We start from the raw sequence: 25,325 nt of genomic DNA, 5'->3' as shown, positions 1-25,325 counted from the left end.
ATAATGATTTGATTTGGTATATTTTCTACATTTTTGGATGCATAGAATGCACTTTTTGGTTAAGTTCTATTGGCAGATAGCATGTCTAATTTTATTTTTTTAATTTTTTTAATGCACAATAAAAAAAATTGTGTAGAAGTATACTTGGCTATGTGTATACTTCAAATGACAGTTTGGTAGTAGGCAGTTACATTTTCAAAAATACAATGTAAAATGAATAAGGGACACCAACATAGTAGTATCTTTGTTCTTAAAAACTAGGGGATAATGATGTTGTGGTAACTTGCACAAATTAAAAAAAAACAAAAAACATTATAATATTATTCTTGATATCACTAGAAAAAAAAGCCTTTGGAAATGTGTTTGCAATAAATCCATCAGTATCACCAGCAAAGCAGCTTCATTTTTATCCCATTAAAGAAGAAGAGAATTGTGTGCTGCATTTGGACGTTTCATAATTTGCCAGGTCACGAATGTCAATTCTCCATTGCAAATGCTAGTTTACAAGACCGATCGCTTCTGCTTCTGAGCATGCGTGTTTGTACCTTGGACTTTTGTCTGACGGACTTGTGTACACATGATCGGAAAATCCGACAACACACATTTGTTGGCGGACAATTGTGAGAGCATGCTAGCCAACATTTATTGGCGAAAAGTCTGACAACAAATGTCTGATGGAGCATACACATGGTTGGACTTACCTCCAACTAGCTCACATCCAACATTTCCCGTCTGAAAATCCGATTGTGTGTACGCGGCATTTGAGACTATGAGAGTTGCCTTATTTATATACCCACTGAACAGGAAGGAAATGCAGTGTAAATAATAAAACCGCTATGTGGATTCTTTTAATGTTAAACTGATCACAGCTACAAGCAAAATCTGTAGTATGGGGCAATTTCCTACTTGTGCGCTGGATGCCTGAAATTCTGAGTCCACTTTCAGCATAACTATGATTAGGTGTTCTAATCCTAAAGCCTGTGTTAAGCAGAGTCTAAAATCAGGAACTGAAAGCAATAGCTGTTGCTTTGAGGTATGCAGGGTTTTTAATCCCTTTTTCTTATAAAAAGAATATCAATCTCAGTCCAAATTGATTTCTATATTGTATGGTACTTTATTGCATGAAAACCCCTCTACATTTCCCTGGGTCTAGGCACAATTCTGGATAGGGATCAGCAGGATTGGGATGAGGTGTATTCTTCCTATTTTAACAGTCATCTCTGCTAGAGACAAACTAACCCAAATATGTTTTTTTCACAGGGCCTGCTTTACACTGGCCTAAATGTTAATATAGGGAAAAGGGACAGCTCTGTATGTCATAAGTAAAAGGGGGATGATGAGAATCTTCTACATATCAATTGGACCTATCTTATTGTTAGAAAAATTTGATCTCTCATTAGGATAGAATTTATTTAGCAGAACCTTGAAATCCCCAATATTTGTGACCATAAGTGGTGTCTATTAGTAGTATAAGGTGATATGGATCTTGGGAGTGCTCAAAAGACCTTTCTGGAGGGGTCCAGCTTGGAGACTACATGCCGGGGGGTGTATTTGGTAGGGTGTGCTAGATCTTCCTTTTTCTCTCCACCCTTCTTTCCTGCCTTCTTGCTGATTTCAAATCTAAGAGACATATCTGCGGCAAACAAAATTCCTTCCCAGAGGTGGGCCGATGATTGATGCGGGAGTCACTCCTGGATGCCTTTTACTCGCTAACTCATAACACTACATATACAATCCAGAAGTTAGGGTCTCAACAGCCTGGTTATTAGAGGCAATATGTCTATACTGTATATTTCTGTTTCTTCCTAACACATGTGTCAATGAACAACTTTTTCTCTTTTTTTTTTTTGCCACCGGATTTCTAGCATCAAAAGGCCAGTGCAGATTCATGCTCATGCATATTGTCACAAATTGATGTTGAGGAATCAATTTGTGACAATATGCATGAGCATGAATCCGCACTGGCCTTTTGATGATAGAAATACAATTTACTTTCCATCCTTCTTGTTGGTCTGATCTATAGAACTCTATAAATAAGGTACTATTTAATTACCAAAAGTTTTATACTGCACTAAGCCTTTCACCCAACCTCTATATGAATCACATTGTTCTGCATTTTGAAAGAAGGGAGATATAGCATAATAGGGTGAGCACTAGGTGATATCAGAATCCTTTATTGTGCATAAACTTATGTTTGGAGTAGTTAATAATATTTAATTAGACTTGTTTTGTAATGTTCAAGACTTTTCACAACTCGATCAAGTATGGATAAGAGGACTTTGCTTTGATGAGTTGTAAAACATCTTCAACATTGGAGAATAAGTTCAACAACTACTAGCTATACTATGAGCAAGACAAATGAGAACCTTTACAGAGATTATGTTGGGACTTTTTGTTGTAGATTATACAGCCAGCCTATTGGCTGGCTGCAGCTGTCAAGACTGTGATCTAAGTTGGGCAGACAGCGCAGCCCACCTCTCGCTTTCCAAACAAATGAAAGAGGAGGGAGGATGAATCAATCTGCTCCACCCCCCGCCCATATCCCTCTGTGTCCACCCACACTGCACCCCACTACGTGCAGCCAGTGCTTGTAAAGAGGACTGTGTGGGCGGACTATTTGAAACCAATAACAGCAATTACATTGAGAATCCGGAGAGCAGCCTTGTAAGTGAGAACAGTGACTGGGTGTGGAATGTGAATGCCGCCAAGTTTGGGACCGCCTTCTGTCTACATGACATGGTACAAAGGTGAGTCATTATCACAGTGCTGGAGACACAGAGAGGGGGGTATGGGTAGGGGGGAATATTGGGTGGATGGGTCACATTGTGGGTAGTATTGGGTGGAGGGGTAACATTGTAGGGGGCATGGGTAGGGGGGGATATTGGGTGGATGGGTCACATTGTGGGGGGTATGGGTGGGTGGGTATTGGGTGGGTAGGTATTGGGTGGAGGGGTTACATTGTGGGGGGTATGGGTGGGGGGAATATTGGGTGGATGGGTCACATTGTGGGGGGTATGGGGGTATTGGGTGGAGGCGTTACATTGTAGGGGGTATGGGTAGGGGGGAATATTGGGTGGATGGGTCACACTGTGGGGGTTATGGGTGGGGGGTATTGTGTGGAGGGGTTACATTGTGGGGGGTATGGGTGGGGGAATATTGGGTGGAGGGGTCACATTGTGGGAGAGAATATTGGGTGGAGAGGTCACATTGTTGGGGGTATGGGTGGGGGGAATATTGGGTGGAGGGTTCACATTGCTGGAGACATCTGTGAGTTAGAGAGGTAATAGCGCAGGGGGTTATGGGGGGAGAATGGGACGAGGCATCACATTGCGTAGGAGTATCTTTGGGGGTCAGGGATAATGGGTAGAGGGGGGTCACAGTGCTGGGGATGTTGGAGGAAGGGTGACAGAGCAGAGAGTATCTGGTGTTTAGAGGGGTCACAATGCATGTGTATCGGGGGGGGGGAATGGGTAGAGGAGTCACAATGAGGGGGGATGGATAGAGGGGTCACAGTGATAGGTAATGGATAGAGAGGTCACAGTGAGGGGGATGGATAGAGGGGTCACAGTGAGGGGGGATAGATAGAGGGGTCACAGTGCAAGGGTATCGAGGGAGAGAATGGGTAGAGGGGTCACATTACAAGGGGGGTGTCATTGGGGGGGGGATAATGGGTAGAGTCCTTGCTACCTCTAGGTAAAGCAATCTGTTTTAACTCTATAAATACCACACCACCATGCTGCAACCATGTGAATTTTGTGAGACAGTTGCAGTGTGACTTTGCAGAGAGAGTGAGAGTTCAATAACAACAACTGTGGTGCAGCCTCATACATTTAAATGGATCGCATTAGGAGGCGGTACTGTGCTGTTTAATATGTGCTGTGACATGTGTACAGCCATGAACAGCTATGTACCTTTCTTCAGGTGGGTGGTTGGGGGGCCTAAACCATGGCTCAACTGCCTGGTTTTACCACCCCCCGGCGGCCTATGTGAACGAGTCTTAAAGCAATGGGGAAGAGTACAGACATTGTATAAATGTTATCCATGCATTGATGGTTGTGTAGAATGTAATTTTTGCCTGTGGGCAGGGAAATAGGGGGCCCCTCAATCTTCTGTTGCCCGAGGGTCCCATGAGTTATCAGTCCACCCCTGCTCCTGTATCATGTCTCCAAATAAAAATTGACCCCGTCTTTTCTAATTCACTGTCATCATCTATTCTCCCTGTCAGATTCAAGGTAACAATAGTGCCAACACGGTACGGCCTCAACCAGTAAAACAAAATTAATCTTATTGGAAGCCCATAATGCTCTGTTGTATTGTCACCGCACCTATATAGATCTAGCAATAAATATTTTTTGACATTTATTTTCAATCATCTTCTAATGTCTTTTTGTCCAGTTTATAATACTGGTGATGCTGCCAACTTGAAACACGTGATAAAATAATGATTAATGTTTGTATCATTTCTAATTGTTGGTATCAGTAGCCTCAGGGCCTAGTCCAAGATCCTCATGTTTATGGTGCTGCTGTGCTATGGTGCTTTAGCACGACACAAAAAAATGATAAGGTAATGCCATATTATTGTCAAATCCTTTATGGTCACAACCCATTTTATCTGGTTCAAAATGTGATGTGATGATTGTGGTGGCCACAAAAATAGTAATTTACTCAAAATTCTTAGCAAAAGCACTTTTCCCATTTAACATTTTAATCTTGAAAATTAAGGGTGTCTGTTCCAGTAAAATAGCGTGAAAGGTCTCTACTGGGATCCTTTAATTTTTTTACACTTTACAAAAAAAGAGAATTGTTTTAACCCTCTAAAAGCATGGATATTTACAGCACAGACGGTATTTGAGGGGGCAAATTGAGCAAATAACAGGAAATTTTAGGAAGTTTGCTCACCTCTACTTACTATCTAAGAGAAAATTGAAGCAGCCTTACTTATATACCCACTGAACAGGAAGGAAATTAAGTGTAAAAAGTAAAACCAATGCAACGTGGCATATTCTTTATATTAAACTGATCATAGTTGCGAGCAGAGGCTGGAGTATGGGGCAATTTCCTAGTTGTTCACTAGATGCCTGAAAGTCTGAGTCCACTTCCAGCACAACTATGATTACGTAATTTACGTGTTCTAATCCTAAAGCCTGCACTATGCAATGTCTAAAATCAGGAACTGAAGGCAATAGCTGTTAGCACATTGCTATACAGCAGACACTCCCTGTGACTGTCAGATGAAGCTGAAGTTTGTAGTAAGTGCGACAATAATAACAAGGAACGATTAACAAGAAAAGTTAAAAATATCGTTTAAATGCATCACCCGCTGTCATAAGAACAGGATAGATAGGGGAGTGCTTGTCTTCCTTTGAACTACAATATGGGCAGCAAACGAATCCTGCGTCCGGCTGATTACAAGTAGTGGTTTACTTTATATTGTCGACTAACAATGGGCCGCACTTACTAAAGGGCCAATGTGATATATGAAATATGGGTTGTGTCTGGACAGCTGTATCAAAAATTAGTTCCTTGTTGCAAGTTCACCGTTTCAGCATTCTATTGCAGCAGAGGTACTCACCCTCTTATCCCTTGCTTGATGTCCACATATAATAATTTTCTATGTAAGAAAACTGGAAAACCTAATGGGAAGTTGCTGCAGTAGGTGGATGGCACTGAGAAAAAAAAAACATATCTAGCCAACGGACAGACAATAAGGCTTGATTCACACTAATGTGTTTTTTGATGCATTTTGCAGAAATGCAGGGACATTTTTTAACATGGGTTCCTATGGAACATGTTCACATCAATGCATTTTAGTGCCTCTGCGTTTTTGGAAAGGGTCGGGGACCTTTTTTTCTGCAGAATGCAGCATTTTGCATGTAATAGAATCCAATGGACCCACATCCAAAATGCAAGTACTGCGTTTTTACCGCGATTCTGCAGCGATTTGCATTTTTTTTATTTCTTTTTTAACTATATATAGCTGGTTGCTAAGGAGAGGGCTGGGAAGCTGGCCACCGTGTCCTTAGCAACCGATGAATCATCAGCTGTCAGCTGACTTCCCACTGAATGTAAAAAAAAATGCAGGCTAAAAAAAAAAAAAATTGAGAAAAAAATGGCGTGGGGGGTCCCCCGGGTCCATACCAGGCCCTTGGGTCTAGTATGGATTCAGAGGGGACCCCCACGCGAAAATGTAAAAAAAAATGGCGTGGGGTCCCCCCAGGTCCAAACCAGTCGCTTGGGTCTAGTATGGATTTGGAGGGGACCCCCACGCCATTTTTTTTAAATTTTGGCATGGGTGTCCCCTCTGAGTCCATACTAGACCCAAGGGCCTGGTATGGAGCCTGGAACAAGCGAGCCCTCCCCCCTGAACCATACTAGGCCGCATGCCCTCAACATGGGGTGATGGGTGCTTTGGGGCAGGGGGGCTCTGTGTCCCCCACCCCAAAGCACCTTGTCCCCATGTTGATGCCAACAAGGGCCTACTCCCGGCAACCCTTGCCCGGTGGTTGCCGGGGTCTGCTGGCGGGGGGCTTATTGGAATCTGGAAGCCCTCTTTAACAACGGGGCTCCCAGATCCCGGCCTCTCCCCCTGTGTGAATGAGTATAGGGTACATTATACCCCTACCCATTCACCTGGAAAAAAGTAGTGTAGTGTTAAAAAATACAGTAGACAGTTTTTGACAAGTCTTTTATTAAAAATCTTCTTCGCCGCTTCTTCCTCCATCGTTACTTTTTCTTTACTTTTTTTACTTTATTTTTACTAACACTTTGCCAGCAGGGAGATCAATGTGCCGGGGTCATATATATATGTAGACACGCACACACACGTGTGTTTGAGCTTTAGGGTGCACACCCTAATGCAAGAGGCTGAGCACATCTCTGCCCCCAGCTGTGCTATTGTGTTCTAAACAATAAAGGAGGGCAGAGTATACATCAAACATAAACCACAATTTATTCTGAAAGCACTTACATCTAAAAACGCTGTATACTGCACACAGGGCTGGTGGAATAGAGCAGCGGTCTCGATGGACTGGAGAATAGCCGCAATAGTACAAGCCAGCACCTGCCACGGAAATGGCCAGCGGCGTCCTGGACCTCCGGAGCGCCCGGAGCTGTAACACACGCCACTGTCAGTGTGTCCACAGGCTGGTAGAACAGGTGGGGGGGCGGGCCGCAACATGTTTCTGAGGCCCCGTATCCTTCATCAGGCCACTTCTGTGGTCTCAGGTTCTAAAGAGGAAAGTATTGAATGTTGTGGTAGACAAGACAAGGCATGTTAGGTGGGGGCAATATCTGGGCGGCTTTGAAGACACTCTGAAGCACGAATAAAGTGACATGGGGTACAATATTTGAAGCAAAGCCAAAGCAAAGCAAACACAAGGTGTAAACAGGACTGTAAGCTAACCATTTTATTTAGGGACAGGGGATTTGACTGGTGTTCATAGAGCTTTAACAAAGCATGTCCAAAACCATGTTTTGAAGCAAGTGTAAACTAGCCCTAAGGCCGCGTACACACGAGCGGACTGTTGGCCCAACTTTGTCCGTCCAACAGTTTGAGCGAACAGTCCGCTCAAACTTAGCATGGACGGACATGGCCACACACGACGAACGAACAGTTTGCTGAAACCGTGCGCGATGACGTGAACGGCACGTACGACGGGACGCAAAATACGACGTCCTATACACTGCATTATAACTTTCGGCTTGAAAATCCTTTCTGAGCATGCGCGGAACTTAGTTTGACGAACAAGCCTACACACGGGCGGACTGTTCGTTGAAACAAGGTTTCAGCGGACAGTTTTTCGGAATTTCCGTAAAACCTTGTCCGTCCAACTGTCCGCTGAAACTGTCCGCTGAAAGCCCACACACGAGCGGACTGTCCGCCCAAACACTGTTCAGCGGACAAGGTTGGGCCAACAGTCCGCGCGTGTGTACGCGGCCTTAATGTCATTATTTTGGAACCAGTAATCAAAAACAGCCATATAAACATTTACAAGATTTTACCCATCTGAGCATATCAGGACTGTGTTGCAAAACATGGGACACTTGGCAACTGTGGTGCCATGAGAGCTCATATAGGATCCTGGTGAATGTGAGCGATCAAGGGAGATTTTTTATATCATGCACGGTGACAGGACAAGAGGGATAACAATACAGGGGGACTCTTTGGATTTTAGAGTTTACAGGGCTCTATGGTGATCATTATTGCTAGGATTGAAGTGAAAATCCTCTAATGGGGACATGCGTTCCTGTGACAGCTGTCTAAGAGGGGATTCACCTTATTTTGGAGAGATTTTCTCCTACTAACTGTTATGGCTATGGGACAGGAAGTGAAGGAAATTCTCTTCAACAGAGCCAAGGAAAAATGCTAGAAGGGTTTCAAGCACTGTCTACTTTATACAATTTAAAAAATAAAACAAGTTTTTCCTTTAGATATATCTTAATGTGATCACACTGGATTTCCAACGCCCCATCCCAAAAAGCTGGTCTCAACTGTAGTGTTCTGAATATACAGTATATTTTATTATTTTTTTAAGTTATGTGAGCTGTAATGAGACCTGGGAAAACATGACTTGATCCGTGTTATTAATTCCACCATCATTAATTCCCCAAATCACAGGTAATGTTTAACAAATGGAAGCCCTTCTGGGTGATACTATTGGAAGATGGGATTGAATACTACAAGAAAAAAACTGATACCAGTCCCAAGGGAATGATTCCACTGAAAGGATCCGTTATCGTTAATCACTGCCAGGATTTCAACAAAAGACTGGTAACCTGTCTATTTATATAACGTTTTTAATATGAAAACTGCATTTGCATAAACCTTGCAAATACTGTTAATTTGTGTTTATTAATTTTAGCACTGAAAGCTTGGCTCTTCTGCCAGGATGTTGGGAAATTCTTTCCTGTCTTACATTATTGATGTCTCTTTTGGGGATATTTCCCTTCACTGTGTTCAGCAACACCTTCAAGACAAGAGATTAGGGAAATGGGTGGGAGGGGGGTCAAAGGGACAGAAGGGTATAGACAGCAATTAAAAACAGCCTGCTCTTCTAACCTAATGGGTTTACACATGTGGTTGGAAGGGTGGCAAAAACGTGGTTGAACCACATTGCCAGTGGCTGCGGCTCCTCCCGAGAAGTCCGTTTTTTTTCCGTTCCGCCCGCTGGGTGGAACCAAATTTTTTTTTATAGCATGTACCACGCTTTAGTGTGACCTGGAAATTTATAGATAGGCAACTCCTATCCTCATATTGATTAGTGGTTCCAAATTAATAATAACTACTGCAGTAGGGAACAGACACAAAAGATACACTCTGCATCTTTCCAAATAACTGTTTTGCCTTATTATGATGCAATTGAAGGTTTTTATACACATGATTACGTAGATATCACATTAATATTACAATTGTACATTTATGGTAACAAGGGGCGTGACATAGGCAGGCTAATTCTAATCAGGATTTGAAAGAATGCAAACATGTACCGAAAACATTATTAGTGCCATGTGCACAATGAGGGCAGTGTGCAATACATATAAAATAGAACACAATTATATACAGAACTTACAAATTTACTTTACAAGTGTTCAAGTCTGCATTGGAGAGATTTGACATTCATTCTGAGCAGATTTTCCTTCACTTTATCTCTCAATGAGAAGAAAGGGATGATCCTGCGGGCTCCTCCAGGAAGTAAGGAAAAACCTTATTGTTGATTGGAAGTGAGAAAATCTCTCCAGTAATGGGAGGGTGTAATCTCCACAGTAATAGGAATTGAGATGTAATCTCTCCAGCAATAGGGAGGGGAGAGAGCCTCACAATAATAGGAAGTGAGGTGGAATTGAGGTAAAATCTCACTGGAGACAGGAAATGAGGAAATCTCTCCAGTAATAAGTAGGGAGTCATGGGGTAGCTCTTACAGTAATAGGAAGTGAGAGGGAATCTCTCCAGTATTACAGAAGGAGGGAGGGAGGGGAGAACCTTACAGTCATAGGAATCGAGGGGGTATCTCACTAATGACATGAATTGAGATGAAAATCTCAGTAGCGACAGGAAGTGAGGGAATCTCTCACAGTAATAGGAAGGGAGTCAGACAATCACATTGGTGAAAAGATGTGAGTGGAGATCTTCTTAGGAAAAGGAAAGGGGGTGGCAGATCCTCCGGGTAATAGTAAGTAAGGAAGGGGATCTTCTTGGTGACAAGAAATGAGAATAAATCTCTAAAATTTACACGGTAATAAAAAGAAAACCTTACAGACAGGCTAATACTTTTTTCTGCTGTTCTAGAAAGGGTTTTTATTCTTATCTGTGTCTTTATTGTAGAGATTTCCCTCACTTAGGGACGTTTGTCCCACCTTGTTCATTATACCATGTGTCATAGGTCTGTGCTGCATTTTTCTTTTTGGAAGTTAGCACCATATTGGATTCAGTTGAGATTTGTATATATTGGTTGGTCAGATTATAAATCCCATTATGCATCAGGTTTGAAATCTAAAGGAGGCCTTCACAAGTTTACTTTATGAGGAAATGGAGTGAATTCGTTCAAACAGCAGTTTGGGCGAGATTTATGATTATCGAGGTAACTGTCAATCTGCCCAATGCAGGCAAAACTCTTCTCTAATGCTAGTGTTAACTTCACATTGTATGCTTTTGATATTAAATGTTAAAACATGAAATAATAATGTACTGCTGTGAAAAGGTTTTATATTTAGAAATGTGCATTTTTTTTTCATTAGCTTGTCTTCAAGCTGACCACTTCTAAACAGCAGGATCACTTTTTCCAAGCCTCCCACTCTGAAGAGCGTGATGCTTGGGTGAAAGACCTAAAAAAGGCATCAAAATGTATTCAAGAAGGGCAGAGGTTTGCTAGAAAATCCACAAGGCGTTCCATCAGATTACCAAGCACAATCAATTTAAGGTTGGTCAACATTCTAAGATTCTAAAGTTTAACAATAGACAGATATAAAAAAAAACATACAATGTAACGTATAGATAAAACCGATTTTTCATTATGTTTGGTATCATGTTTCATTGTATCCATCTTTATTAAGCAAATTATCTTTTGTGAATCTATTACAATTTTTTTTCACCATATATTAACATTAAAGCCCGGTACACACGGGCAGAATGTTGGGAAACATTTCCCGGTTCAAAAAAAAAAAGGCCGACATTCTGCTTGTGTGTTTGTCGGTCTGTCCAACAGCCAGCTTCTGTCTGAGGTGCATGCTGGAAAACCAGCAGCCGTCCGACTCCCGATCAGCGCTCTCAGCCAATGGAGGAGAGCGCTGGTCGGAGTATTCTGGTGGGAGGGGCCATCCCCCTGTCAAAACACAACAGCTTAGCAGGGGAGATCGCTGGACTAACCTTGCATTGTTAGTACACTGGCTTTGACCAGAGCTGTCAGTTTTTTTGCGTTGCGTGGAACAGAAACTGTAGTGTGTACCCAGCTTAAACCATGGGCTCACCACTGACAGCAGTGTTGTTGGTATGTTGCATACCTGTTGGGCTGTCCATCTTGTAGGCCTTATAGGCAGCCCAATAGGCAACTGAAGGAGGGCTAACACCAGGCTGAAACCACTGCTACCAATTGTAAAGTAGTGGCTTAGCCCTGATGGGCTACCCAGGTATATCAGATAGGCAGCCCAAGATGAGGAACTGTGCCAGGGTTTTGTTATTGCTGTTTCTATATACCTGTAGGAAATTTTTCCTTCACTTCCTGTCCTAGTGATCACCTTTCATTGTTATATCCAACGCATATTATGTAAAGCTGCTTTTTCAAGTATTTCACACTTCCTTATAGGGCCCATTCACGTTTGTGCAGCAGATTGTCAGTCTGTTGTGTACCTGCACAAAATGTGTGAAGTTGATTTTTTTAAATTCTTTCACACTTCCTTCTAGGGCCTATTCACATATGTGCACACCTAGGTTTGTTCACTTGTAGTGCAACACATTGGGTTTGATTTACGAAAAAAACTGGAGAGTGCAAAATCTGATGCAGCTCTCCATAGAAACCAATCAGCTTCCAGTTTTTTGTCAAAGCTTAAAGGAGTTGTAAAGGCAGAAGTTTTTTTAATCTTAATACATTCTATGCATTAAGATAAAAAACCTTCTATGTGTAGCAGCCTCCTCAGCACATCCCAATAACCTACCTGAGCTCCTTCTCTCTCCAGCGATGTCCACGATCCCCTCAGCCATCCAGTACTCGCCTCCTGATTGGCTGAGACAGAGCAGTGGTGCCATTGGCTCCCACAGCTGTCAATCAAAGTCAGTCAGCCAATCAAAGGAGAGAGGAGGTGGGGCCAAGTCGGGGCTCCGTGTCTGAATGGATACACTGAGCTCTGACTCGGCTTGGGTGACCCCTGTAGCAAGCTGCTGGCTGAGGGGCACTCAAAGGAGGGAGGGGCTAGAAGTAGCAAACATAAATAAATAAAAAAGAACTTTAATTGAACAAGCTGATGTCAAAAGCTGATTGTCTACCATGCTCAGATGCACCAGATTTTGTAGTCTCCAGTTCTAGTAAATCAACGCCACTGTGTTTTGCTTGTGATATGCTGCTGCCATTCATTTTCAATAGCCCCCTGCTATATGTAAAAACATCCCAGTGGCACTGGAAATTTTTAAGAAAGTTGTGCATCTTGGTCCATGCACATGCATTAAGGCCCCACTACAAATTAATTGGTAGTACAATTGGATGCTCACCAACACATGAAAATTTGCTTATACTTGTAAATGGGCCTTAATGTTGGGTCTCCACATAAGAATCAGCTGCTGGTAAGGGTATCCATGTTTTCACCCCAACTATTTTTTTTATACAATCTGAAGAGTTAAATAACTTTAGTAATTGTTTCATGTATGTTCTGTTAAACAAACTAATACTCTCAATAATTTATTTAAAGTGAATTATATATGTCTATGAAAGATCCAGATCGAGGAATTAGAGAGATAAAGCTGGAGAAAGACAAGAAAGTCTTCAACCATTGCTTTACAGGTAAAATATGAAAAACACATGATCTACCATTTACATTGCCTAGAAAAAAATTAAAATAATCCACAGCTATTTGGCTCCCAGGTTCCAAGGATTCTGTTAATTCTAGCAAAGTTCAGTTTTCATAGTATCACTCACCTCAGATAAGTTCCTTTGTTTTTTTATATGTTTTTACCCAATACTGTTGGATATGTGGGGTGTTTGAGTCAGAAGAAATTCATACATCATGGCTGCTCTTAAATTTGTCTTCACTTGCTTGCTGGGACCCTGGGAGACATCTACCAAAGATGTATAATTTTTATTGCAAGCATCTGACAAAGTTGTTCCAGTACTGGGATAAAAATGGTTGATTCTCTGGTGTGCAATCCCTCATTATGTTTTAAGAGAAATGAATGAGGTTTATACTGTATGTAATATTAAGTTTGCATGGTTTGGGTGTGCATATTAGCCTTTTTTTATACTTTTGCATATAGCTTTAATTGCTTTGCTTTTATTCCTACAGTGACTAATAGATAGTTTCACTTATTTTCTGTTGTGTTTTAAAGCAAAACTTATATGAAGCACTAACCTTCAGAGGGGCCGCTGAGAATGTACCCAGGTCTTCCACAATAGTATAGAGGTTGCCAGTCACCTGCACAGTTCCATGCACACCGACAATACAGGTTCATTCTAGGGCTGTTTTGCACACACACGGTCACACCAAATTCCAACTGTCAAAAACGCAGTGACGTACAGGAAGTTCAATAGCCAGTAGCCAATAGCTTCTGTCTCATACTTGCTTCAGAGCATGTGTCGTTTTTGGTACGTCGGAACAGCATACAGATGAGTGGTTTTCCCTAAAGGAATTTGTTCCATCTGAAAATTTTTGATTTAGTTCTCTTTTTAGGTCAGTCAGAATTTCTATGTAAAAAGTCTGATGGGGCATACACACAATCGGAATATACAATGATAAGCTCCCATCTGACTTTTTCTGTCGGAAATTACACTCGTGTGTACACGGCATTACAGGAAGTTCTGACACAGAGACAGATCTAAAACAAATATTCAAAGTACACTGAGATTCAAGGAAGAATATGCATGCATCTTGCATTTAGACAGTATTTGCTTATCCCAGAGTCCGGCCTTAACCTGTGTTGCCTATAGGCTCAGCTCAGGCCTGTGTCTAATGGTGTGAATCCTGCTCATGGGCATAGCATTAGTTTAAAAACATAAGTTGTCAGCCCAATTTTAGTAAGAAGACAGTTTTGGACTTGGCTATGGACAGCTCACCAAACACCCAAGTAATTAAGGATTACCATAGGGTTAAAAACATCAAAAAATGTCCATGTAGCACACTCTATGGTAATCAAACATCTCAAATATGTGGGGGCTAAATTAAAGATTGAACTTTTAACATTATAAACATACAGTATATAGTATTACAAAGTCACCAGCATACAGTAATGTTATAAATTCATATCTTGTGATCTTCATTTAACTTACATAGAACATACTGCAGAGATCTACTTGCAGCAAGGACCAAAAGGGGGGACCTATATGTCTAATGCCTTTTGTCAGTAATAAACAATTAGATGTTCATAGTCACATGTCAGTTTTCCTTATTAAATTAGGTACTTGCGTAATTGACTGGTTAGACTCAAGCAAATCGGTGAGAAATCGCCAAGAAGGTCTCCTCTTGGCTTCTGCCTTACTTAATGAAGGTCATCTTCAGCCGGCAGGAGATGTGTCCAAAAACGCTGCTGAAGGCTTGGCAGAAACAACTTTTCTGGATACTACAGATGCATTATATTACTTTGTGAGTATATAACAATATAATTATTATAATCACAAAGGGTGTCGTTTCAGGAGGTACTCTAAAAGCAAGCAGACATAGACACTAACTGAATGAAATTTAGTTTTGTAAAGCATTTTATTGTATTGTAAACACCTGCTATAAAAAAAAAATATATATATATCTATATACACATATATATATATACACATATATATATATATATATACACACATATATATATATATATATATATATATATATATATATATATATATATATATATATATACATATACATATACATAGATTGTAAGCTCTAACGAGCAGGGCCCTCTGATCCCTCCTGTATTGATTTGTATTGTAAGTGTACTGTCTGCCCTCATATTGTAAAGCGCTGCGCAAACTGTTGGCGCTATATAAATCCTGAATAATAATAATATACACATATATATATATATATATATATATATATATATATATATATATATATATATATATATATACAGTGGGGATCGAATGTTTGGGCACCACAGGTAAAAATGTGTATTAATGTGCATAACGAAGCCAAGGAAAGATGGAAAAATCTCCAAATGGCATCAAATTACAGATTAGACATTCTTATAATATGTCAAAAAAAGTTAGATTTTATTTCCATCATTTACACTTTCAAAATTACAGAAAACAAAAAAATGGCATCTGCAAAAGTTTGGGCACCCTGCAGAATTTATAGCATGCACTGCCCCCTTTACAAAGCTGAGACCTGCCAGTGTCATGGATTGTTCTAAATCATCGTCTGGGAAGACCAGGTGATTTCAATCTCAAAGGTTTTAAATGGCCAGACTCATCTGACCTTGCCCCAACAATCAGCACCATGGGTTCTTCTAAGCAGTTGTCTAGAAAACTGAAACTGAAAATAGTTGACGCTCACAAAGCTGGAGAAGGCTATAAGAAGATAGCAAAGTGTTTTCAGATTTCAATATCCTCTGTTCGGAATGTAATTAAGAAATGGCAGTCATCAGGAACAGTGGAAGTTAAAGCAAGATCTGGAAGACCAAGAAAAATATCAGACAGAACAACTCACAGGATTGTGAGAAAAGCAATTCAAAACCCACGTTTGACTGCACGATCCCTCCAGAAAGATCTGGCAGACACTGAAGTTGTGGTACACTATTCCACTATAAAGACATGCTTGTACAAATATGGTCTTCATGGAAGAGTCATCAGAAGAAAACCTCTTCTACGTCCTCACCACAAAAATCAGCGTTTGAACTTTGCAAATGAACATATAGACAAGCCTGAGGCATTTTGGAAACAAGTTCTGTGGACCAATGAGGTTAAAATAGAACTTTTTGTCCGGAATGAGCAAAGGTGCGTTTGGAGAAGAAAGGGCACAGAATTTAATGAAAAGAACCTCTGTCCAACTGTTAAGCATGGGGGTGGATCAATCATGCTTTGGGGTTGTATTGCAGCCAGTGGCACAGGGAACATTTCACGAGTGGAAGGAAAAACGGATTCAATAAAATTTCAGCAAATTTTGGATGGTAACTTGATGCCATCTGTGAAAAAGCTGAAGTTAAAGAGAGGATGGCTTCTACAAATGGATAATGATCCTAAACACACCTCAAAATCCACGGGGGATTATATCAAGAGGCGTAAACTGAAGGTTTTGCCATGGCCTTCACAATCTCCTGACCTCAACATTATTGAAAATCTATGGATAGACCTTAAAAGAGCAGTGCGTGACAGACAGCCCAGAAATCTCAAAGAACTGGAACACTTTTGTAAGGAAGAATGGGCAAAGATACCTCAAACAAGAATTGAAAGACTCTTGGCTGGCTACAAAAAGCGTTTACAAGCTGTGATACTTGCCAAAGGGGGCAGTACAAGATATTAACTCTGCAGGGTGCCCAAACTTTTGCAGACACCATTTTCTTGTTTTCTGTAATTTTGAAAGTGTAAATGATGGAAATAAAATCTAACTTTTTTTGACAAATTATAAGAATGTCTAATCTGTAATTTGATGCCATTTGGAGATTTTTCCATCTTTCCTTGGCTTCGTTATGCACATTAATACACATTTTTACCTGGGGTGCCCATTGTGTATATATATATATATATATATATATATATATATATACTGTATGTTTCCCATTTTCTCAGTCTATGCTGCTCGTTTAGTTTGTATCCATCAGACACAGGCGGATCCGTGAGAGCTCTATGAGTGACTGCATGTAAATGGATTCTGTTGTCCATTTACAGTACAACAGGCTATCATAAATTACAGTAAACAATCTTTTTTTGGCCAGACTCTCACATTCTGACACTTAGGCCGCGTACACACGGGCGGACTGTATGGCCTACTTAGTCCGTCATACAATCCGACGGACAGTCCATCATACTTTCGAATGAACGGACTTGACCACACACGGATGCACAAACAGTCCATCGAAAGCTTGCGCGATGACGTCTACAGCACGTACGACGGGACTAGAAATAGGAAGTCCAATACAGAGCAATGCACCCTTCCGCCGTGTAAATCCTTTCTGAGCATGCGCCATTCTTAGTCCGTCGAACTAGCCTACTCACGAGCGGATTGTCCGCTGAAACCAAAGTATGACGGACAGAATTACGGAAATTCCGAAATACTTAGTAATCATGTGTTCTTCTGATGCAGTTATCATGTGTTCATCTGATGCAGCAAAAGTATAACACATTATAGTAAACAGATACCACAAAGCTTTCTTCACAGGAATTTCAATTTCTATTCCTCTTTAAAACCACCCCCCGCCCTTGGAGGTTCTTATTTGAGAATCTGTTGGCAGAGCGAACTACAGACTTCCTTCCTTTTTTTTATTGGCACTTGCATTGGTGAAAAGACCCTGGCAGAATTCCTAGTTTCACTCTATGTACAACTATCAAAAAGTAAGATGAAGGTATCACATTTCCTGTCAGGTTCTCAATGATGTAAATTAAATACAACATTTGGGAATGCTCTAGTAAGAAATTGGAAGCTGTCATGGCTTACCTGGAGGAGGAGGAAGACGCACAAGAAAAGATGCAGAAAACACCATATTGTCTCTGGCTACAAGCCATGTGAAGATTCAATCCACTAGTGTATTCAAAGATTTAAATATAATTTTCAGTCCAAATTTGCCTTATACACCACTCAAAAAAATTTAAGGAATACTTTGAAAACACATCAGATCTCAATGAGGAAAAATATCGTGCTGGATATCTATACTGATATGGTCTGGGTAATGTGTTAGGAATGAAAGGATGCCACATCGTTTGATGGAAATGAAAATGATCAACCTACAGAGGGCTGAATTTAATGACACCCCGAAAATCAAAGTTAGCAGGCTAGTCCATTTTGTTGAAATTTCATTGCAGCAACTCAAAATGGTACTTAGTAGTTTGTATGGCCCCCACATGCTCGTATGCATGCCTGACAATGCCAGGGCATGCTCCTAGTGAGATGACGGATAGTGTCCTGGGGTACTTCCTCCAAGATCTGTACCAGGGCATCACTGAGCTCCTGAAAAGACTGAGGTGCAACCTGCCTGTCTCTTGGAATCTCCTCCATTTGGGAGAAACAACAAACCTTCTGCCAATGGCACATATTGATGTGCCATACTGGAGGAGTTGGACTGCCTGTGCAACCTCTATAGGGTCCAGGTATCGCCTCACGCTACCAGTAGTGACAATGACCCTAGCCAAATGCAAAACTAGTGAAAAACAGTCAGAAAAAATGAGTAGGTAAAAAAAATGGCAGTGGCCTCCACCTGTTTGATGTTGCCCATCTAGTGCACCTGTTGGTAATTTCAGTAACATAAAAACAGCTGAAACTGATTAAAAACTCCCTCTGCTATTTAACTGACCAGATCAAAATCCCAGGCTTTTAATTGACTTGATGTTATACTCTCAGTAAAAAGTATTCCTTTACATTTTTTGAGCAGTGTATAAGATCTCTATCCTAATTAAAGAGAAGGATATTACTTTAAGTATCAGTGTAAAAAGTAGGACTAAGCGCTAAAGAGCGAAGCTGAACTCCAGCCCTACCTTCAGTCTTTAACAGTTGCACAAGTCCCCTGCACTAAATAGCTTACTTTGATGTCATTGCACACTGAGAGTTTCTCACAGTGTGCGTTAGAAGTTGCAGCAACCTAGTCAAATCCAAGCCTCATTTTCTGGTCAAAGGATGCCATACATCATCTAGCTTTCTCCTCCCCAGTCTGATTCTCCTGGGCCCATTCATTCATTGGATTTCAGTTCTTTCAACCATCTCTCTTGGTGGTCCAGATGTGCTAACGCAATTACATTGACCTTCTGAACGGGCGTTCGCATGCCGGCCGGCATTTCATGCTTTTTTACTGCTATGTTTGTGAGTATATTTGTTTATTTAAATAAAAATATCCTGCCTGGTTTACACTATGGGAGGCTTTCTTTGTGTTTTCCGAGTTACCATCTAAACCATTGCCTGCTTGTGTGGAAATCTCCATGGTCCATTCAAAAGTGTTTCCGCAATAAGAGTCAGGATTGGTGCAGTTCGGGTGACAAATTCAATGAGCGTTTACATACCGCTTTCTGGTAAGCGTACATTCCCACTGTTGGGTTTCTGGCTTGGTGAAGGTGGATCGCACGGCTGACTGGCACCCTCTTAAAGAGAAAGCTCTTCCATTATAAAGACTTTTTGTTTGGACTTTATTTCATTGGTTGTGGTTCACTGGTTCACCTTTTTATGGATATAATTTTTTATCAATTTGTCACTGGGTTTTTATCTTATTTAATTATAATTAATAATCACTGTATTTATTTATAATTATTTATTTATTGATTATAATTAATTTAAATTAATTTACTTATAGTCAATAATTAATGAATTTATTTATTCATTTATAATTATTTATTCACTTTTTGAATATAATCAACTGTTATTAATCACTATATTAATTTAATCGTATTTAATTTTTGAGCATTTATCACTTAATTTTGATTGTATATGAATTGTTCTAGCTGATTTCACTTAATCTATTGGAATTATCTGATTAATTTTCATTTATTTGCACAAACAGTAATAGCCTCAGTGGGGGTAGGTAGCGCAGCTAATTTTGGTCTTTATATGCATTGTATTTTGGATGTGTATCACATCCTGGTAGCTACAGCTGTAACTGGGTTTTTGTTTTTTAATCTTTTAGATTAGGAGCGCAGTAATTTTTTTTTTTTATTATTATTTTTTTATATGCATAGTCTCAGTATCACCTGTGGATTTTACCTAAGAACACCCAGTCCTCAAGACTGACATCCACCCATAAAGGCTTTTTGATATTTGCATTACTCCTCCCAAGAGCCAGCCAACTGCTTGCATTAGGGTTGTGGGCTCTTGAGCGGAGTACAGAAGCAGGATGATGTGATGCTTTCAGGAAGCTATGTGCAGCACCCTGCTGACCCCTCCCAACATACCACCATGATCTGCTTGCATTGCATAGAGAATCACAGACAGCTAGTGTTGACATTGCTTGGTCTATAATTAGGCATGGAGTGAAAATGGAAAGATTTTATTAACAATTTTAGTTAACAAGTTGACCGGGGGGGGGGTTGGGTCGGAGGTAGGAACCAGGCAAAAAATAAGCATAACATATTTTATCTTAAAAGTGTAAACTCCAAAAATGAACTTCTCTTGTTTGCTTCCCTTACCTGTTGATCCTGCCAGAAATCCACTGAGCTCGTAACTTCCTGTGCTCCTTACCTGTGCTACACTGTTATCATCTAACATTATTGCCAGTTCTCTCTGTAGAATACAGAACACCTCCTCACTGTTGTTATAAAGATGAGGAGTTGGAGGTGTTCTGAGGTTCGAATCAGGAACAAGCAGTGACAATGCTGCTTCTTCATAGATACTCTGGTGAGTGAGTGTTGTCATACTAGGAAAGAAAGTGTGAAAATAAACAGAAAAACAAAAATAAAAAATTAAAACCAATTCAGCCACCACTAAGTTGGAATATCAAATGTTGTTCTTGAGTTTAGATACACTTTAAACACCTCATTTTGCACAGCTGTAATTGGCTGGGTAGGGGCTGAAGAAAAAATAAATAAATAACAACATCTGCAGCTATACAATTTTAACTATAGGGAGAATATAAATAGTAATTTCCTTTCTCAGAAAAGGCTGCACATTGCACGTGTAAAATCATTAAAAATAGCCGTTGTTGACTATATTCATTTCAGTTTGGTGTCCCACACTGATGAGAAATTCCATACCTATACATTATATAAAATAATAAATTAGCATATAACAAAATCAGTTTGATCATTTCATTAGCCATGCTCCCCTTCCTGGGGCAAAGAAAGTATAGGAAAATCTATGTAACACGGACAAAAGCAGCAATCAATAAAAACTTTTGAATGGGAAAGGTTTAGAATATTAGTCATGTTTTTATTATCAAGACATAGAAATACAGAAAGGAGCGCTAGATAAAAGCAGATGAAAGACTTGAGATCATTTCAATTGTTGGTAAAATAGCCATATAAACAGCCAATGTGTTTCAGGAGCAACACCAATTGCTCTTCATCAAGGCTCAACACGGGTTAAAACTTGGATGGACTCAAATAGAGCAAAGTGTGACTTTATAGCAGCCCTTCTCAACCTTTTCAACACAGAGGAACCCTTGAAATAGTTCTCCGGTCTTGGGGAACCCCTGCTAAGAATTAGAAATCTACAATAAATGATACATTAGTGTGATGGCCGTTGGGAAGAATGGTCCTTACACTTGTGGTCATTGGGAAGAATTACCCCCTTACAGATAGCTAAAAAGGATCAATGGGATCTTGGGAACAGTGGGAACTTATCTAAGAGGCAGAAATTGCCCAATGCTGAAGGAACCCGTAGCAACCTCTGGAGGAACCCTAGGGTTCCACGGAACCCTGGTTGAGAACCACTGCTTTACAGATCTACGGTATATTAGATCCAGTATTGAACTCTGCACATGGAGTAACAAATAAAAAAACAATTGCTGGTTATTACTGCCTTTATTCCCAATGGAAATATTACTCTCCACTTCCTATTCAATGTGTCATGGTGTGAGAAAATGTCATTAGGAAATGGAGAAAGGGGATATCTCCCTAAATAGGGTCAACCAATAATAACCCGTGAGAGGTGGGATGTTTTATTGAGAACTTGGATAGGGAAGAGAATGTGGAGGGATTAATTACAGGAAGGAAAACTTCTTCAACTTGACTGTGAAATTCCTACTTGAAGCAACATGCACTCTTGAGCAAGTTCTCTATGAGAAGGAAGGACATTCTATTGCTCTTCAGGACACTAGTCAGTATCCCATTTTTGCTGTACCCAGTAGCTGACTTTCCTAGCACAGAGGTGTAGCCTAAAAAGAGCAAGCCCCTAGACCAGGGATATGCAATTAGTGGACCTCCAGCTGTTGCAAAACTACAAATCCCATCATGCCTCTGCCTCTTGGTGTCATGCTTGTGGCTGTCAGAATCTTGCTATGCCTCATGGGAATTGTAGTTCTGCAACAGCTAGAGGTCCGTTAATTGCATATCCCTGCCCTAGACCTTTGGTCTGAACTCACATGGGTTGCATCCTGATCCTCCCAGGCAGGCCTCCCCTCAGTCAGCTCTTCATAACACATGGGTCAGCTCTCCAGCTTCCAGGCCTCCAGCCTGAGGCCACATGGCAGCAGGTGCTGAGGAAAGCAAGGCGCCCCCTCCTCAACTAGACTCTCCTCTCCAGGCAAAGACCATTTCCTGTGTCTCTTCACTGAATATAAATACCTCTTCCTAGCATGCATAGGGGCCCCTATGCTTGTAATTGGCAGAGCTGGTATCCATATTCATGCGACTGATCTGCATGAGTCACTTCTGTCCACCCAGCAAGTTTCAAAACTGCCTGGATACAGATCAGTCAATGCAAATACAGAAACACTTGTTAAACACACAGGACTCCCTGGCTGCACCAATTCAGTCTCCCTGTTATGCCCTGTACACCCGGTCAGACATTCCGACCACAAAATCCGTCTGATTTTTTCAGACGGATTTTGTCCGAAACTGGTGTTGCGTACACACAGTCGGACAAAGTTGTCGGAAAATCCTATCGTTCGGAATGTGATGACGTTTGTTCGTTACGACGGGACTACGTAGAGGCTAGTAGCCAATAGCTTTGGTCTCATAATTAGATCTGAGCATATGTGGCACTTTGTCCAATCGAAATTCTCTACAAACGATCGGAAAAAGTCAGATCAGATTTTTTTGTCGGAAAATTTGAGATCCTGCTCTCAAATTTTTTCCGTCTGAATTTCTGACGGAAAAAGTCCGATAGAGCCCACATACGATCGGATTTTCCGACAATATAATCCGGTCGGACCTTCTCCATCGGAATTACCGACTGTGTGTACAGGACATTTGGCAGGAAAACTACTATATTTTATCTTGGTTTCCTGTTAAGCAAGAAACCACACTATTCTAACTATATACAAGCTAGCAACCTACCTAGGAGGGTGTTACAGGTGTTACCCTTTCCTACACTATCCAAAATGAAAAAATAAAAAATAGCTGGCTTTAAAGAATTTTTCCGTGATAAAAATAGATCCCCTATCTTACTAAATATTGTCCCTACCAATCACTCTCCCCAAGTCCACTGTCCCACTCTTGCCTACAAAACTCTGCAGAGTAACGGAGAATAACAATGTCTTCTGCACAGATACATATGTTTTGTTGTGTCGCAATATCAGATTTGACTTTATCTGAAGTACATGTATAGCCGCGTACACACGGGCGTACTGTATGGCCAACTTAGTCCGTCAGACAATCCGACGGACAGTCCGTCCTACTTTCGAATGAACGGACTTGACCACACACGGATGAACAACAGTCCGTCGAAAGCTTGCGCGATGACGTGTACAGCATGTACGATGGGACTAGAAATAGGAAGTCCAATACAGAGCAATGCAACCTTTCGCCGTGTTAATCCTTTCTGAGCATGCGCCATACTTAGTCCGTCGAACTAGCCTACTCACGAGCGGACTGTCCACTGAAACCAAAGTTGGACGGACAATATTACGGAAATTCCGAAATACTTAGTCCGCCAGACTGCACGCTGAAAAAGTCCGCTGAAGCCCACACACGAGCGGACTGTCCACTGAAATGTGTTTCGACGGACTAAGTTGGCCAGACAGTCCGCCCGTGTGTACGCGGCTTATGTCATATCAGCTCTGATGCAGAAGATCTGCATTCCGGACCTTCGTCCCTGAACACACAGGGCCCTAAATGCCAGTACCATAAAGCATTCAGCCCCGTCCAGTCACAGTCTGTAATAGTATTTGATAAGCTTCCTTCTAAGGAGCTAGATGTTACACCCGTCCCTCTTAGGAGCACTAAAACGCCAGGAGGGACGCACTGCAGCTGGGTGGCCCTGTATGCAAGGGGCCTTATGTGTAAACTCCCTTTACCTAAAGAAAATGTTCTGCCTAAATATCTACTGTATGTTCTTACCCTGCAGGCAGATAGTGGATTTTTCTGTGAAGAAAATTCTAGTGATGACGATGCAATTCTCAAAGAAGAATTTCGAGGTCTAGTTGTCAAGCAAGGATGTTTACTGAAACAGGTCAGTATATTTTATAGAAGACAGTAAGAAATAGAACCATTACAACCAAATACTTTGTGATTGCAGCAAATATATGAAAAGGTAACAACTGGTATGCAAGGGCATACCTCAACCATGACTTTTGGTAGATGTGACCAAATTGTGGCCAATTGCGCTGTAAAAAAAAATGGGCATAGCCAAATTACGCTAATAGTGTAGTGAAATCTTAAGCCCCATACACACTGGCTGAATATCGGGTGGTATCGACCGGTTCACTAGAAACTAGCCAACATTCGGCCCCTGTGTATGGCAGCCGGTCCAAAAGAAGTTGGCCGAACATCCGGCTTCTAACGAAAGGGCATGACCGAAAAAAAGTTCTGCTGATTGGCAGCGATCAGCACTCTCAGCCAATGGTTTAGAGAGCTGACTGGTGTGTTCTGGTAGGAGGGTTGCCCCCTTGTCAGAACACAATAGCTCAGCAGATACTAATATCAGATAGTTAGTCTAGTGACTCCTCCTGAGCTCCTCAGTTTTTTTGTTGGGTTGTTGGGTTGAAGTAAAAAAAAAACTGCTAGTGTGTACCAGGCTTTAAGGGGCATGGTTAATTGAAGCCATGTTCTATACAAATACTGTATGTATACACACATATGCCACAGTCCCACACAATATGCTTTAACCACTTGCCTACAGGGCACTTTCATCCCCTTCCTGCCCAGGCTATTTTTCAGCTTTCAGCGCTCTCACACTTTGAATGACAATTGCTTCACACAAATAGAGCTTCTTTTTGGTGGTATTTAATCACTGCTGAGTTTTTTATTTTTTACTAAAAAAAGAAAAAAGTCTGAAAATGTTTAAAAAAAAAAAAATGTTTTCTAATGCCCCGTACACACGACCAGACTTTTCAACATCAAAAGTCTGACGGAATGATTCCGGCAGACTATTCGAACGTGTGTGGGCTGCAGCGGACTTTTGAT

General features: G+C 41.0%; 1 protein-coding gene across 1 annotated transcript in view; it reads left to right on the top strand.

Moving 5' to 3' along the window:
• The window catches only part of PLEK (pleckstrin), a 64,809-nt gene that overhangs the window by 12,824 nt on the left and 26,660 nt on the right, over positions 1-25,325 (top strand). The window contains exons 2-6 of the mRNA XM_077485940.1: positions 8,618-8,770; positions 10,735-10,916; positions 12,895-12,986; positions 14,594-14,778; positions 24,268-24,372. Of these exons, the coding sequence (XP_077342066.1) occupies positions 8,618-8,770; positions 10,735-10,916; positions 12,895-12,986; positions 14,594-14,778; positions 24,268-24,372 (717 nt within the window). The remainder of the gene's footprint in view (positions 1-8,617; positions 8,771-10,734; positions 10,917-12,894; positions 12,987-14,593; positions 14,779-24,267; positions 24,373-25,325) is intronic.

This window comes from Lithobates pipiens, unplaced genomic scaffold (genome assembly GCF_037356315.1).
Source record: "Lithobates pipiens isolate NorthernLeopardFrog02 unplaced genomic scaffold, aLitPip1_a1.2 Scaffold_18, whole genome shotgun sequence".
Taxonomy (NCBI): Eukaryota; Metazoa; Chordata; class Amphibia; order Anura; family Ranidae; genus Lithobates; species Lithobates pipiens.
The sequence above is the reverse complement of the archived record's forward strand: the minus strand, read 5'-3'. Positions and strand labels throughout refer to the sequence as shown.